The sequence below is a fragment of the Anolis carolinensis genome, chromosome 1 (genome assembly GCF_035594765.1).
Source record: "Anolis carolinensis isolate JA03-04 chromosome 1, rAnoCar3.1.pri, whole genome shotgun sequence".
Lineage (NCBI taxonomy): Eukaryota > Metazoa > Chordata > Lepidosauria > Squamata > Dactyloidae > Anolis > Anolis carolinensis.
Window position 1 is genome coordinate 276,207,126 of NC_085841.1, and position 17,582 is coordinate 276,224,707.

The 17,582-nt window shown below is 41.9% G+C and overlaps 1 protein-coding gene and 1 long non-coding RNA gene across 4 annotated transcripts in view; one reads left to right on the forward strand and one right to left on the reverse strand.

The window, feature by feature from the left end:
- galnt18 (polypeptide N-acetylgalactosaminyltransferase 18) overlaps positions 1 to 15,342 on the reverse strand; it is a 462,670-nt gene extending 447,328 nt beyond the window's left edge. For all 3 annotated transcript variants that reach the window (XM_062967703.1, XM_062967704.1, XM_062967701.1), the window contains exon 1: positions 15,084 to 15,342. In XM_062967703.1, coding sequence (XP_062823773.1) covers positions 15,084 to 15,342 — 259 coding nt within the window. The remainder of the gene's footprint in view (positions 1 to 15,083) is intronic.
- Positions 15,343 to 15,830: 488 nt separating this feature from the next.
- LOC134295392 (uncharacterized) overlaps positions 15,831 to 17,582 on the forward strand; it is a 144,442-nt gene continuing 142,690 nt past the window's right edge. Inside the window, exon 1 of the long non-coding RNA XR_010001944.1 lies at positions 15,831 to 15,964. This is a non-coding gene — a long non-coding RNA (uncharacterized LOC134295392). The remainder of the gene's footprint in view (positions 15,965 to 17,582) is intronic.

Here is a 17,582-nt window from a genome sequence, read left to right on the forward strand (position 1 = left end):
ACATTTTCATGGAAGATAAATAAGCAAAGAACATCCCTACTATTAATGTGCTGACTTGTAAAACATGCTGTGCACACACCAGTCTAGACAAAATAGATGATCTCATTTATAAATATTAGTGGAATTAACTAAAGCATGAAAACAATCCTGAGTTTACCTATGATATCATGAAATAACAGAGTTTGTATCCATGGATATAGGAGTCTTTGATCACTATCTCAGGACACAAGTGATTCACAGAGTACTTGTAATGAATAATTTCCTTGACCTAAGCTGTTTATACAGTCATCTGTCCCTAGAGGAAACAGACAAGTCAACAGTCACAGAGCAACATGCATTTATGGCCTAAAACAAATTACCAATGCCAGATAGAGTAGACCTGTTTTATTAATTGCTGAATTACATCAGTTCCCTTGATTCAAAAGTTCTACTCAATTTGGGAACTTGAACATTGGACTGGGGCCTAGGTGTGTTTCAGCTCTTGGATTACATGAACGAATAATATGTAAGCATGATGTTACTTCAAGATGTATAACAAGTTGAGCAGCTAAATGGTTAATTAAACATTTATTATTTATTTTATTTACAGTTTTTATATTCCGCCCTTCTCACCCCGAAGGGGACTCAGGGCGGATCACATTACACATATAAGGCAAACATTCAATGCCTTAACAAAGAACAAACTGCAGCTCCGAACTGGCCTCGAACTCATGACCTCTTGGTCAGAGTGATTTGTTGCAGCTGGCTGCAGCTGGCTGCTTATCAACCTGCGCCACAGCCCGGGCTGATGCACAGGAAATCTCTGAAAAGAGAAGACACTGTTTCAAATTAAATAATTCATTTTCTCCCACATGGCTACACTGAAAACCCTTCAAGTTGTTTAAGTCAAAAATTAAATGGTATAAGCCATTCCTTTGCCATTAGGCCCAGAATCCTGACCTTTTTTAAAAAAAAACAGAAAATGACTTTCAGTGCCCTGCAACATTCTTTTATCTCTCCCTATCTTCTCCTGGGCCTTTTTCTTAAAGACCAACTTAGACAGATTTTCAAGCCAAACTCATCATGCTTGTTATAATTCACTATTTTTATCAAGAACATTATTCATAACAACTAAGAAATTATCCATGTCCCACAATGATATATCAGATGAAGATAAACCTATTATAACACAGAGAATTGGAAGAAAGTCTGGTTATTAGGAAATTTAACTATAGTAATCTTTACAAAAGCAAGTTTAAAATTCCCTGCACTTTAAAATTAGTAATTAGATAGCTAGCTAGCTAGATAGATAGATAGAAGCACCACCATAATAATCTGTAAACATTTAAATCCTTATCTTAGAAGCTTTTTCTTTAAAAAAATTTCTTTTCCCCTTCACCCTTCATTGCTTACACTCTCTGAGACTGCTTCAGACCTTTGGGCTTTTCCTGTCTTTGCACCAAAACCCACTCACTCTATTGGCCAAGTTCTTGCATCAGAAGATGCGCTGTAAAGTTCTATAGAGATTGACTTCACAATAATTAGAACATCACTTAACTGAATACATTGAAATCTTAAAACATTTGCAACTATCACAGTAGCATAATTTATGACACTGTATGTGAAATAGTACATGTGTTCTGGGACCCGTATAGCCTCCTAAAGTGCCTATCCCCATAAAGCAGTGGTTTTTTAACCACTGGGTCCCCAAGTGGTTTGGCCTACAACTCCCAGTTTACCAGCTGTTAGGATTTCTGGGAGTTGAAGGCCAAAACATTGAGAACCACTACCATGAAGTGAGAACACTTCCATCACAGAGGTAAGAGGAGGCCATGTAAGCTGTCCCCTGGACTACTCTCCTAAGCTTCTAAGTTGACCATAATGCTATGCCTTGATTGAGAAGGTCTACTGTTTAAAGATGGTACAGCAGGTTTTATATATACTGTACATGTTTTAATTTAGTAAAATTCAATGATTCATTTTAAAACCAAACCAACAGGGTACCCTTATTATGCACACCTAATTTCAGATACAGAACTATCAGAATCCTACAGCTTTGTCTCTGACAGACATGCCAATGATGACATGTTATACATATACTGGTGTGCATCCAATTGGTGTCACTTCACTGACAGAATGCTCCTTGATCCAGAAGTCTTTTGTCAGCACAATGAGGAAGGAGGAGGAGGAGGAGGAGGAGGAGGAGGAGGAGGAGGAGGAGGAGGAGGTGGTGGTGATTTTAATACTGGCAACTTCTGAACCATCCTTTCTAGCATTCTGCTGAACAGCGGTTTGATCTGCAGCAATTAGTGTGTGATAACGTTTAATGTGCATGGAAAGACTGACCTGCTGACTTTTGAATATCAAAGCGATTATTTTTTTAAAAAAAAAAAAACATGAGCTGGTTAGGCTAGTAATGATTGTTTTCCAAACAGTTGTCAGCCTTATCAATTAATTAGACTGTGTGAATAATGTTGCTACTATACTCTTCCAAGTACACTGGCCTAAATTCAATTGTTATCCTGAAGTAGAATACACCCAGTGAATCAATGGGATGTACATAAGTATGTGAACCATCAGCAAGGGAAAGATGGAGTCAATTTCACTTTCCTAACAAAAGAGCCTCTGATAGCACAGCGGATTAAACCCAATCCGCTGAGCTGCTGAACTTGCTGACTGAAAGGTTGGTGGTTCGAATCCAGGGAGTGGGGTGAGCTCCCACTGTTAACCCCAGCTTCTGCCAACCTAGTAGTTCAAAAACATGCAAATGTGAGTAGATCTATAGGTACCGCTCTGGCCAGAAGGTAATAGTGCTCCATGCAGTCATGCTGGCCACATGACGGAGGTGTCTACGGACAACACTGGCTCTTCGGCTTACAAATGGAGATGAGAACCAACCCCCAGAGTCAGACATGACTAGACTTAATGTCAGGGAAAACCTTTAACTTACTAAGAAAAGAGATCCACAGCAAATGAGCTTCTATAGAAAAGGCCTTGTCTGAAGCAGAGACTTGCCAAAATTCTATTGATAGTGGGATATAAGAATTACACTCTTGAAAAGAGAATCAAATACAAATTGGGCTGAATCAAGAAGAACCAGGATTTGAAATTGAGAAGACTGATAGATAGCGCAAAATGAAAAGGAAAATACAAAGAACGGAACCATACTCTCACCTCGATTGATCAACTAAAATAATATTTGAATGAAGGAAAGTACTGTTCTCTGAGGGTGGGGGGGGGGGAAGGAGGAGGGAGGGGAGAAATATTGATAGACACAGGTGGGAGATAAATGTGGAATCGGCGATGTTAAGAAAATTAAGAGAATAGCATTCTGTTTATATTATGAAATGGTAACTGAATCTAATATTATTCTGTTTCCATTTTTTTATTTTTAAAAAATTAAAGATAGTGAGATATAAAACATGGTTTCTAATGAGCACAATTTTGGAGCCAGATGAGAAGAGGAAATGTTTCAGATGTACTGGTCCTATGTACACATTCATCTTTAAAAGAGCATGTTGAAATAAGCTCAGGCACAAATTGGAAATCAGCATAATTAGTTGGTATTGGACAGGCATCCTAGAGTCTAAAAAGTACATGTCAGACAACAATTTAGCAGTTGCATCTAGCTCTGATTTCTTAATATTATTTTTTCATTATCAGTCCCATATAATATGGATTGCAGTAATCTCAAAAACAAATTATGGCACAGATTACTGTGGACAAAAATATATCTTCCCTGAAAAGGGAGTGAGTGATGGGCATAGGTGCTTCTCAAAATTGAAACTATGCTCAGTCTAAGAGCACTGCCAAGCTAAGCTGTCAGTCCTTCAAGAGAAGTTTACTTCAACAGGCTGAAACTGTGAAACCAAACATGGTTTGCCTACTGACCAAGGACATTTCATTCTTGTCTCACTCATATTAATTTAGTAATCTGCAATAGTAAAAAATTAAATCTCTTTGAACAAGTAAAAAAAGTGAAGGCCATGGAATATAAAATGTAACATTTTATGGTCACTTTAAACAAAGTAAAGGTAGACAAAGAATAAATCCAAGATTAAAAACAGTACTGGACAACAGAAGCCCAATAATCTTTAAAACATTTTAAAAACTCAAAGCCTATGAAGTATAGAAAAATAAAATTAAAATCATAATAGTATTTGCCTGCTCTTAAGGCAGGACTTTAAAACCAACAAATACTGGCCAAGTTGCTACATAAATGCCCCACCCGCAATAATAATGGAGTTTAGTGGAACAAGAACCATGAGCTACAGAAAGATTATTGGGACAAATAGGGAGAATCTCCCAATGGATTTATTTTCCTGACAGTTTCCATGGCAAGGAAAGAACATTTCTAATATATAAAGAGTCAACGTTTACTAGCAAACTTTTCAGAATTTTGAATTTGGCACTTTAATAGGCTTTAAGCTGTCATGTTCTAACAAGACCAGTTTCATATGTCATTACAAAGTACATGCAGAATTTTGAAGTGGTTTTCGAGAGAGAGGTTCGTGTAAAAAACTGAAAAGAATGAGCATGGAGGAACAGCTGGGAGTGGAACTGCTATTTTCATCCATGTTTCCATCATGGAAACGCTGGTAACTTGAGAGGAAACTCACCACAAAAATTCTCCTCTAAAATATTTTAAAGATAAAACAATACAGCTTTTAAAAATCACACCTTTGCCCCAGTTTTCCAACTCAGAAACAGGTAATTTCCCAAACATGTTGCAGCTTGTATCTCTATCACTAATGCTAGAAAGATCTGAATTACAGTTAATGCATTTTACTTCACAAATATACTAAATAGTTATATTCCACTGTATTCATGTTTTTACATGTTCATGTTAAAGTTAAGATTTCATGATGGAAGGCAATGTGTCATGCAAAAATTTGTATTTGAAACACAATATTTCAGTGGAAAAGATGTAAGCATTTTTTTTTTGTTTCCCCATTGAAATCAGACTCTTGAACCTTTGCCCAGATCACATTTTATGTCAGCTCTGTTAGGCTAAAAATGTATGAGAATGGAGAACAGAAAAATTAAATACAATGAGACAATTTGCAACAATCATGGAACAGTTTTCCGGTTCATACAGCAAAAAGATGATTATTGATTATTACAGCAAAAACCTGATTATTTATTGTTGATATATGTGAGGGGCCCCTGGTGGCACAGTGTGTTAAAGCACCGAGCTGCTGAACTTGCGGACCAAAAGGTCTCAGATTCAAATCCCGGGAGCAGAATGAGCCCCAGCTCCTGCCAACCTAGCAGTTCGAAATCATGCAAATTTGAGTAGATCAATAGGTACCGCTCTGGCGGGAAGGTAACGGCGCTCCATGCAGTTATGCCGGCCACATGACCTTGGAGGTGTCTATGGACAATGCTGGCTCTTCGGCTTAGAAATGGAGATGAGCACCAACCCCCAGAGTCAGTCACGACTAGACTTAATGTCAGGGGAAACCTTTACCCTACCTTATGTGAGGGGGGTATCTATTTAAACTGCAAGCAATGCTATTCACTACATGTGTACTTCAGAAACTGTTTGACTGAAATATTTATTTAGAGACAGAAGACAGAGTGAAAGAAAATCATGATACACTGATAAAGTATATAACTAAAAAATAACAGAAATAACAGAAATAAGAAATAAGAAGAGACAGGGATAGGATAGCAAGAGATAATTGCTTCAGTTACAAGCTCAGGACACGAGGCCACAGAAATGAGTTGATTATGCCAGAGCCCGATGGAAAGTGGGTTTTGAAAAGGAATAGGAGTTTTGTAACACAGTGGTGCTCTGGGATGTAGTTCCAAGTATACAGAATGGCAAGATAAAAGGGGGAAAGACACCACCACTGCATGAGACTTTTAAAGATCACAGGTAGGGTTGGACCATCTGAAATATAAGAGTAGAGATGATACGCAGGGGCAAGGCCATGAGAATCTTTGAAGGTAAGGACAAAGAGCTTCTACTATATCCAAAAGTCTATTATAAATGTGCAGCCATTTCAGCAGATCTTGTAACAGACATCAACATGCTTTCCAGAACTCGGATTTTTTGAAGCTTCCAAAGATTAAAAAAAATCAGATACAGTAGAGTCTCACTTATCCAAGCCTCGCTTATCCAAGCTTCTGGATTATACAAGCCATTTTTGTAGTCAATGTTTTCAATATATCATGATATTTTGGTGCTAAATTCGTAAATACAGTAATTACAACATAACATTTCTGCGTATTAAACTACTTTTTCAGTCAAATTTGTTGTATAACATGATGTTTTGGCACTTAATTTGTAAAATAATAACCTAATTTGAAGTTTAATAGGCTTTTCCTTAATCCCTCCTTATTATCCAAGATATTCGCTTATCCAAGCTTCTGCCGGCCTGTTTAGCTTGGATAAGTGAGACTCTACTGTACTGATATTGATGAAATCACTTAGCCCTCTCCCAAAAGCCTTCTATAAAGAGCAATGTTTTTACTTGGTAGCATAATTAAACCACTGTTGGTGGCAATCCCCTAAGGGAATAATATTCCACAATTGGGCTTCCACAGCAGGGAAGACTGTTCTCAAGGCTTCCTTCCTGACCCATAAGAACTTTGCTATCCTTATTTTTAATGATGTTTCTTCTTTGTAAACATTACCATGACATGTAGACATTATGAAGTATTTCCCAGTTCACCATTGAAAATTACAGTGGGTACCTGATATCTGTTGGCATTTCATTACAAGACCACCACCACCCCCTCCAATGGGTATAGAAATCTGTGGGTGATCAAGTCCCATTATATACATTGCCATAATATAACAATGTCCTTTATATAAAATGATGAATAGCTCAAGTAAGTGCCAGAGATAATCTGAGGATGCACATCAGCATAATCTAGGTTTGCTTTTGGTTTTTTTCCCAAATATTTTTGAGCTGTGGCTTGTTGAACTTATGGATGCAACAAACTGACATTTCATTTATACTGACATTTAATTTAATGCTGTATTAATTAAATAATCTTGACTCTTTGAAGTACAGTATATGGTTTGAAAATAAAATCTAATGCCGCAAAAAGTCAAGTTTGACACATTCATTTTATACAAGGGACATGACAAGTCCCTTGTATAACACCTAGAGCTGGCTTAGAATGATAGAATCATAAGATAATAGAGTTGGAAGAGACCACATGGGCCATCTAGTCCAACCCCCTACCATGTAGGAAAAGCACAATTGAGGCACCCCTGACAGACATTTATGAAAATAAATGACTTGCAACATTTATTTCCATTAATACTGTATACAAAAAATCAATACTGCTCATTTGATTACAATGTCTACAGGACATGGATGTTACTGTTTCATGTGATGGTGTTTTTGTTTAGTTATTATGACTGCCAAAGAATAAAGCAACATTTACTGTTTAGGTGTGTCAAAGTGCTATTCATTATCTCACTGCTATTTACATGTAAGCCATTTTAAAAATATATCATAGTTCCAAAATGTTCTTATTTGTACAGGTTTGGTAGAGTTTAGCTCACTAATTTAGAGACATTTGATATTTTACTGTATCCAACATACATGCCCTTACCTTCATCCATTTCTGGAATCAGAAACTTAAATCAAACTGTGATTCCCAATTACAGCAGACTCAATCAATAGAATGCACATAAATGTTAATTTAAAGAGCTCTTGTTGATTGAATATTTCTACTCCAATTGGAAATAGCTTGATTTTGCCCAAATATTTCAGGAAGGCCATTAAAGTGAACTCCTATAGGGAAAATTGGGATGTTGAAAGAAGAAAAATCATCCCACAATGCATTTTGGTCAAAAAAAATCAAATGGTCTTCAGAAGATTCAAAATGTTTGCGTTTACTTAAGTAAGGCTTACCTAACCTGGTTGTTTCATTTCACATGGACATCATATTAGTTCTGACACATGCTAAACCACTTTTCATTTTTGTGTGGGTGTTGTAGGAAATTATCCCTATTATTCCTTGTTCTTTCCACTTAAGATACCAATATTGTTGTTAAAGGCCAGGAATACTTCATTAACTAAAGTCCCTTTTTCACTGTCCTTATATCTCAGGATCTGATCCCAGGTTATCTGTCTTGAACTGGATTATATGAGTTTCCACTGGCATATAATCTGGGATAAGCAGATAATCTAGGATCATATCCTGGGATATAAGGACGGTGTAGAAGGGGTCTAAGTAATACCTTTAGCCTAATAAGTGAAGATGCAAAACATGTTTTAAATAAACTGACTTAAAAGAGCTTGTGAGGTGATCTAGAAACAAATGACAGTTCAAACCATGTAAGAGCACCTTATCTGGCTTCAGAAGCACTGTTTTGCCACTATCATTATAGGATCATCTATTTAGATTCAGAGGTTTTCAAGATAAGATCCATCATGGCTTATTGACTGCCATTATGTGGAACATTATGAGCCCCTAGAGAGCAGTATCTTTTACAACACCGCTATCGGATAGCTCAAGCTCACACTTTAAAAATCCACCATTGGTGTTAGCCTGGGTGAGGGGGGTTGTTTGCTTTCTCCTGTACAGTTCTGGTGCTAGGGAAAGGGACCCCTACTTTGACCTTCTAAAATGACTGGGCAGGAGCAGCAAACCATCACGATGGATCAGGTGTTTCATCCAATGGTTGGCTTAGGAGGTAATCACAGGTTATACCTGGTCCTTCGCCACTGCCCATATCACATTGCTCCCCCCAGATTATTTAGCTGTCCAGAATTTCTCATTAGTTATGTCAATAAATGGCCTTTTATTTCTCCATAATTCTTGGGTCTAGTGTCATTATTTCATGGTGGGAATTCAAATTATCGGAGGTACTTTGCTAGCATCCCACTGACAGAAGACAAGTTTATTTTGTTTCCCATGAATGTATTTTATTCAAATTGGAATTAAAATCCTTATTTCTAAATACATGCATTGCAAACATGTCTATAAGAACATGATATGGCCATATTTTGTATATATAATTTGACATACATCTATAACTTATCAAGATTATCAAGTATTCTGTACTGGTTCTCAGCCTTGGTTTCCCACCGCCCACAATCTACATAACACAGTGTGATCACTTGAAAACTTTAACTTTTATAGAATTATCGACCATAGCTTTTCAAAAACATTAAATTATTATCTATTCGTAACCATTGGTATTGCCTGTTTGTTGCCAATAAAAATGACTATTTCCCTATTACATTTTTGCCACCTGCTGTTCACAAATTGTATTTTATCCTAAAAACACAAACTTCTGCTTCCTCTTATCTGTACCCACACACCCCTGTTTTTGGAATTCAACATTGCAGGTGCCCTTTCTTTGCCCACAGAATTAAGGTAGTCTATTGTGGTTGGAGCCAGGTCAGCTTTCTAGTTTCTTCTGGGTACTACTGCTATTGAATTTCTGTCTCAGGTCAAGATATGTCAGTCTGGCATACTCTTTTCAATTACCTTGAGAACATTCTGAAGTTTGGCAACTATTCAGCTTTAGTGTGTAGCCATTCAAAGTCTAGCAGATGCAATTTCATACCAAACTAACGTTGTGTTCCTGTTTGATATTCTTGAGAGTGCCTGCCAGATACATTTTCCTTCATTTATTCACTTTTTAGTTTGGCAAAACATACTGGGGATTTAAACAGTCAGCTTTTATGTTTTACTCCACTTTGGATGCCTCCACAAAGTCTGCTAAAAAGCTTTGATTATCTCACCCTGCAAGTCCCTTAGCTCTTTACTGTATTCTCCCTTTTTGTGGTCTACAAAGGAGAAAATATATCTAAGTCAACAGGTTCTTAACTTTTCACATAGAGAATAAAAGGAATCCTTAATACCACCTAGTGGTTAAGTGAGTGCTCAAAGTGTTTCCCAGTCAGTTCAGTAATTATCTCCATAACCTCAAAAGTGGGCAGAATAAAATCACAGTACAAACCAGTTACAAATTTGCTTGCTGCTACAGAAGTGTTACTGTATCACAGCTTCAACTTCTCAATATCCATGCTTTACAGACCTGATAACACTGTTCTTACTTGGATGGTGAGCCAGTCTTCCAACTCTCTATAATGTTCTCCAGGATGGGGAGACCAAAGCCTAAGGGCATGTTTGTAAATAGAGTGGATTCAGCTTGCAACTACTATAAGGAGTCCACATGACATACAACTGGTTTTGCTGCAGAAGTGTTGCTTCTAGCTGTCAATCTGGTACAAGGAGAAGCAGAATTTAATTCGGAGAATCCAGAGTGGTCCCAGGGTTTTTAAGATGTAGATGGCTGAATCGTGCTGGCTCTAGCCTGATCCAGAGTCCACACATCCAATAGGCTCACCAGTGTGTTGCTAACTAGAAGGCTTACTGGTCATATGCCTGGGTGCCCTGCTGTGACCTCACCAGCAAGGTTGCTTTTGGCTAAATCTTTCATTGATGAATGGGTAAGCTTGAACTGCAGTCCTGAAAGTGAATGTCAGAATCGGGCACTGCTTATTCATATCAAGTTTCTGGATTGTAATTCACCCCGGTCTGTTCACCAGTGAAAACAGCGTTAGAGTCACAGGCCAAGGATAGCCATCTATACCTTCTCTCTGCATTCTTGTTTAGAACTAAGTCCCAATAAGGTATATTGGACTGTTCTACATGTTGTTTATTTTCAGAATAGCCTTATAAGGATAAGTTGCATACTGTAGCCTATAAGAGCACTGACAGAGTTCTTTTGAATCCTGCCCTCATTTTTACAACATTTGAGTTCAACACTTTCTAGGTGCATAACAACACCAACAAAATACTGCAAGCCATGATCTTAACTGTGGTTCTTAAAATGCTTAGAAGGGAGTGTCAGATCAAGTACTAGAAAGAAATCAAGAACATTGAGATCTTCAAGCCTACTGAAATTCCTGGCAGCTTGGAAACTTTGTGACTCTTTTCAGCCGAGTGCATGTCCCCTTGAACTTGGTGGGATTTACTTCTGAGTTGATATGCCCAGAACTGCTGAGCTCTAAAAAATGTGAGCCCCAAATATGCAAGTATAATGAGCTTATATTCCTCCTTTCAAAATATTAACTCCAGGATTCAAGACAGACCTAGATACTACTGAGAAACTTAAGTATTGGTAGACACTGACATCACTCTGTCTCCTGAAAAGAAACCATTTCGCTTGTTATTCTGCCCAGATTCATCCTATGAAAAAAGGCAGAGAGAAGCAAAATATGCATTGTATAATTTCCTTTATATGCAGTGCATAGCATCATACAAATCAGGAGGGACATGTCATGACACCATTGTATCCACAGAAGTCAAGTTCGCACATATACAACTGCGTGCATTTAGCAGCGTTCCACATAAGTGCATGCTAATGGCTCCAGCATTCTTTCATGCCCTGTTGACAAAACAGATTTAGCAGAAAGAAAATCTTTTTAGCAGCTGTAGCAAAACAGTCAAGTTGTTTTATTAGACCTTTCCCCTCTGAAAAACAGTATAACAAATGATACCTGCCAAAGTGGCTAAGTAGTTGACAGAGTTACCAGGCATTCACTGTTTTCAAATATTTTAAACTAGCACATTACAACTTCAGAGCTCATCATGGCCCTTACTTTTCATAGACCCTGTTTCCAAAACCCTGAATACAAACATACAACACCTGCAGTGGTCTTTTCTCATTGACCTAATCATCAAAAGTTCTAGGAATTGAAAAGGACAGGACATCTGTAAAAAAAAAATGCCCAAAGGGAGGAAAAAGGACGGGGAGGGGAAAGTATTTAACCACTAAACCAGCAGGAAGAGTTCCCCCAGCCAGTCAATACAAAAATGTAAACAAAAGATATAGCTGAGTTGCTGTGAGTTTTCCAGGCTATCTGGCCATGTTCCAGAAGCATTCTCTCCTGACTTTTCACCCACATCTATGACAGGCATTCACAGAGGTTGTGAGGTATTGGATTTTTTTAAAAAAAAATCTAAAATCAGAACAGTAACTAAATAACAACACTCAGATGATGGGAATTCCATACAAGAAACAATCAGGACCAGTTAACACTTCCCAACAAAGGCTCTCCCCAGGCAGGAAACAGCCAGGCTTTGAAGCTGCCAGACTATTTAATGAAAATCAAGTTGGCCAATTGAAACATTCACACTTGCCTCCAACACACAAGAGTTATTTCTCCCACCCTGGACATTGCACAGATATATAAACCACACTTAAGTAGTTTCCAACACCTCACAACCTCTGAGGATGCCTGCCATAGATGTGGATGAAGCGTCAGAAGTGAATGCTTCTGGAACATGGCCATACAGCCCGGAAAACTCACAGCAACCTAGTGATTCCGGCCATGAAAGCCTTCACCAACACATTGAACATCTCTATGGGGAAAAGCTGTTCCAAGACAGATGGAGATAGGTATAGCATTCATTCAGAACATAAGAAGTCTTGTAAAATTCTGGTCCAGGGTGAAACAGGACAGGTCCAATGATTGGGTTTTCACTCTCCTCCCTTCAAAACACGAGTTCCCTTTCCCAGCCAGACACAAGCGGCCAGAAAAGAAATCAAAATACCACCACAGAGACTGTCAACCAATGGAGGATTTTCTTCCCAGATGATCCCTTTCCCAACCAGAATGAAAAGAGGAGTAGAAGGAGACGCAAAGGCAGTCAGATCAGCTTGGTGGAGATACCCATAGCAGTTTGAAAAACTAGGCCACGGTTGGGAGAGCAGGAAGAAAGGGAGAAAAGAAAGCGAGGAGGAAGGAAACACAGCACAATTCTACTCCCAAGGGCGATGAGGGGGAAAGAATAGGAAAGGATCTTCAGGGAGAGTCTCCTTTAGTCTCCCTGCAGCAAGGGCTCCTCCGCATCGCTTCCACCCAGAGGAAGAAGGTCGACAACCAGCTCCGGCAGCAAGTCCCTTCCATGGAGCCGGGGACACGCGGGGAGAGGAGAGCGCCCACCCACTCGGCCCAGAGATGCCGCTTCCAATGCGCTGCTCAGAGGAAAAGAAAGGGGGGGAGAGACGGGGGCGCACGCCGAGGCGCCAGCGCTGGCCTCCAGGACCCGCCTGCCGCTTGCTCGCTCACGCAGAGCTTCTTCGAGTCGGAAGAAGCAATGCAGAGCCTGAGGCTGCAAAGCCAGCAAAACAAGGGAAAGCAAGGCAGCCCGACCCCTCCCTCCACCCGTAGCCAGTCGGCGAGGGCCTCTCCCCACCCAAAGGGGGGAGGAAGAACTTTCTCATGGCTTTTTAGCGTCCGAAGAGGCAAAGTCCACGGTTCGAATCATAGAATAGAACAGGCTTGGGCCAACTTGGGCCCTGCAGGTGTTTTGGACTTCAAATCCCACCGTTCCTAACAGCCTCAGGCCCTTTCCTTTCCCCCCTCAGCCGCTTAAGCGGCTGACGGGGAAAAGGAAGGGGCCTGAGGCTGTTAGGAACGGTGGGAGTTGGAAGTCCAAAATACCTGCAGGGCCCAAGTTGGCCCAAGTCTGGAATACAATCATCGAGTTGGGAGAGACCTCAAGGTCCATCCAGTCCCACCCCATTACTCTGCCATGCAGGAACACACAACCAAAGCAGGAGTCTACTCTATGCCGTCCAGTTGTAGACAAGTCTACATAAGGACCACCAAACGCAGCATTGCCCAGACACAAATCAAGGAACATGAAAGGCACTGCCAGAGAAGTGCAACTTCAACCAGAGAAGTCTGCCATCGCAGAGCACTTCATGAACCAACCTGGAAACAGCATATTATTTGAGAACACAGAAATGCTGGACCACTCATATCAGACTACACAGAGACGCAGTTGAAATCCACAAGCATGTGGACAATTTCAACAGAAAGGAGGAAAGCATGAATATAAACAAAATCTGGCTCCCAGTATTTAAAAAATCTCTTAAAACCAGAGCGATAAACAACAACACTCTGAAAATTGACATGAAACAGTCAGGGCCAGCTAACACCTCCCAACAAAGGATTTTCCCCGGGAAGAAATCAGCCAGGCCTTGAAGCTACAAAATTTTTCAACACTAATCAAGATTATTTAATTGCAACAATCAGACTTTTGTGTCGCTGTGAGTTTTCCAGGATGTATGGCCATTTTCCAGAAGCCTTCTCTCCTGACGTTTCACTCACATCTGTGGCAGGCATCCTCAGAGGTTGTGAGGTATGTTGGAAACTAAACAAGAGGGGTTTATATATCTGTGGAAGGTCCAGGGTGGGAGAAAGAACTCTTGTCTATTGGAGGAAGGTGTGGATGTTGTTATTAATCACTTTGATTAGCATATGATGGCCCTGTGGCCTCAAGGCCTGGCTTCTTCCTTCTGGGAGAATCCTTTGTTTGGAGGTGTTAGCTGTCCCTGATTGTTTGATGTCTGGAATTCTTCTGCTTTCAGAGTGTTGTTCTTTATTTACTGTTCTGATTTTACAGTTTGAAAATACTGGGAGTCAGATTTTGTTCATTTTCATGGTTTCCTCTTTTCTGTTGAAATCGCCCACATGCTTGTGGATTCACACTTACCTCCAACAAACAAGAGTTCTTTCTCTCACCCTGGACCTTCCACAGATATATATATCAAGCCTACCCTCATGAAGCTGGAAAGTGTTAAATTACCTCTGTGTCTGTCTATATGTCATATGTCTAATAGCACTGAATGTTTGCCATGCATTGTGATCCGCCGTGAGAAGGGCAGAATATAAATACTGTAAATAAATAAATAAACCCCACTTGCCTAGTTTCCAACAGACCTCACAACCTCTGAGGATGCCTGCCATTGATGTGGGCGAAATGTCTGGAGAGAAGGCTTCTGTAACATGGCCATACAGCTCGGAAAACTCACAGCAACTCAGTTATTCCGGCCATGGAAGCCTTCGACAACAAACTAAAGCACGCCCGACAGATGGCCATCCAGCCTGTGCTCACAAACTTTCCCCATCCCACCCTTCGTACAGGAGGACAGGACTCCAATCAACACCGAGGCAATACTTTTTTAAAGGGCGATTGAAGAGATCTGCCCCCTCCCTCCCTCCCACCCACTCGGGTTGTTCCTTTCCTGGAAGGGCAGGCAGACCCACGGGGAAAGCGGCCTCTCTAGAGCGCGGGTAGGGCGGAGGCGGAGGCGGGCGGCGCGCTACCTTGGATGTGCTGCTTGATGACACTCTCCAGGTGGTCCAGCCTCTCGATAATCCTCAGCGTGTCCCCTTTGTTGTCCTCCTCCAACTTTCTCTCCGCCGCCGCCACTGCCGCCTGGGCGCCGGGCTCCTGCACCTTCACGTAGACGGAGGCGATGTAGTTGGTGACCCAGCCCACGTAGAGCAGGCAGATGATGTTAGTCATGCCGCTCAGGATCACGCAGGTGGAGACCAAAGTTTTGGTTTTCCTGGTGCAAATCATGCTGCGCTCCCTCCATAGAGCTCCGGCCAAAAGAGGCGCGGGCGGGGAGAGAGCGGCCAACTCCGCCAGAGAGAGAAGGAGAGGGAGGGAAAGGAGGGATGTGCCTCCGCACACACGTTGCCCAGAGCGAAATGCGCGCTCCTCCCTCAAGTCAAGGAGTTGCCATACAAAACGCGCCCTGCTCCGCACACGAGGCGCATCTCTTCTCGCCCCCTCACAAGCCCCAACGCAGGGAGAAAGCAGGCTCGACGGTATTCCGGGTTTAAATGTCGAAATTCAAAAGCGGCTGAGGGGAAGCTGAAACTTTTTTCCCCCTCACGCTCCACGGCGGGAATGTTGCCCCAAAGCTGCGGCCAGAGAAAAAAAGAGAAAGGGGCGGGGAGGCGAGGCGGCGCCAGGTGCCTCCAAGTGGGGCCAAAAGTTTCTCCTCCTCCTCTCCTCTGCCTCTCCTCCTCCTCGTCCTCCTCCTCGGCGCAGCTTCTCCGCAGCCGCCCAGCTCCGCCGCCAGCCGCACAAGGGAAGGAAAAAGAGAGAAACACACGCGGGCGAGTCGGGTGTGCGCGGACGGAGATTGACAAGCCTCTCCTCCAATCCAAGGGAGGCGCCGGCCCGGAGTGTGTGGGTGAGTCTCGCCAATCATTCCACCAAAGGGGGGGATCTGCGGGGAGGAGGGCGGGGGGAGTGGGAGGGAGCGAGCGAGCGCCGCCCGCCAATTAGAGGCCCACCTGCTCCGCGCGCCGTGCTGGGGGGCTCGCGCGCCCCCGTGGGCCACGCGCCCGAGCCCCGGCTCCTATTTGAGGGGTGGGGGTGGGGGTGGGGGAGGTACGCTTTTGGGAACCGTAGAGGTTCACAGTTATTATGATTGCTATTACTATTTTCAGCTTCCTGGCTTCTGTCATTTCCTCTAGTTTATTTTCCACCAGGTCGCTGAGGGTCTGAGCCCCCGGTGGCGCAGAGGGTTAAACCCTTGTGTTGGCAGGACTGGTGACTTGAAGGTTGGGTTGCTGACCTGAAGGTTGCCGGTTCGAGTCCAACTCGGGGACAGCGCGGATGAGCGCCCTCTGTCAGCTCCACCTCCCCGTGCGGGGACATGAGAGAAGCCTCCCACAAGGATGATAAAACATCAAAAAAAAATAATCATCCAGGCGTACGCTAGGGAATTATCCTTGCAGGCGGCCAATTCTCTCACACCAGAAGCTTTGCAGTTTCTCAATTCGCTACTGACACAGGAAAAAAAAAATGAGGGTCTGTCACAAGAAGCAAATAAGGCGACCAGGGTCCATGCCTCTTGGCTTGACTCTGTCTTCTCATGCTTTCACAGATTTATGTGTGTGTGAGAGAGGAGCGACTTGAGAAACTGCAATTCGCTCCTGGTGTGAGAGAGAATTGGCAGTCTGCAAGGATATTGCCCAGGGAACTGAATAGACTCTGCCCTAGCACCACGAGATGCAGAGCCAACCTTAAGAAAGGGGGCCATAAAGTGGAGTCCATGGCATGCGAGTCTGGAGATGAGCAAACCACAAACCACCTACTACAGCGTTTCTCAACCTGGGGGTCAGGACTCCTGGTGGGAGGTCACAAGAGGGTTGTCAGAGGGGTCACCAAAGATCAGTATTTTCTGTTGGTCATGGGAATTCTGTGTGCCAAGTTTGGTTCAATTACATTATTGATGGAGTCCCAAATGCTCTTTGATTGTAGGTGAACTATACATCCCAGCAACTACAACTCCCGTGTCAAGGTCTATTTTCCCCAAACTCCACCAGTGTTCAAGTTTCTGTATATTGAGTATTTGTGCCAAGTTTGGTCCAGATCCATCTTTATTTGAGTCCACAGTACTCTGAATGTAGATGAACTATAACTCCCAAACTCAAGGTCAGTGCCCACCAAACCCTTCCAGCATTTCCTGTTGGTCATAGGAGTTCTGTGTGGTATGTTTGGTTCAATTACATTGTTGGTGGGGTTCCAAATGCTCTTTGATTGTAGGTGAACTATAAATCCCAGCTACTATAACTCCCAAATCATTCCCCCCAACCCCACCAGTATTCAAATTTGGGCATACCGTGTATTGTTGCCAAATCTAGTCCAGTGAATGAAAATACATCCTGCATATCAGATATTTACATTATGATTCATAACAGTAGCAAAATGAGTTATGCAGTAGCAACAAAAATAATTGTATGTTTGATGGTCACCACAACACGAGGAACTGTATTAAGGGGTCGCAGCATTAGGAAGGTTGA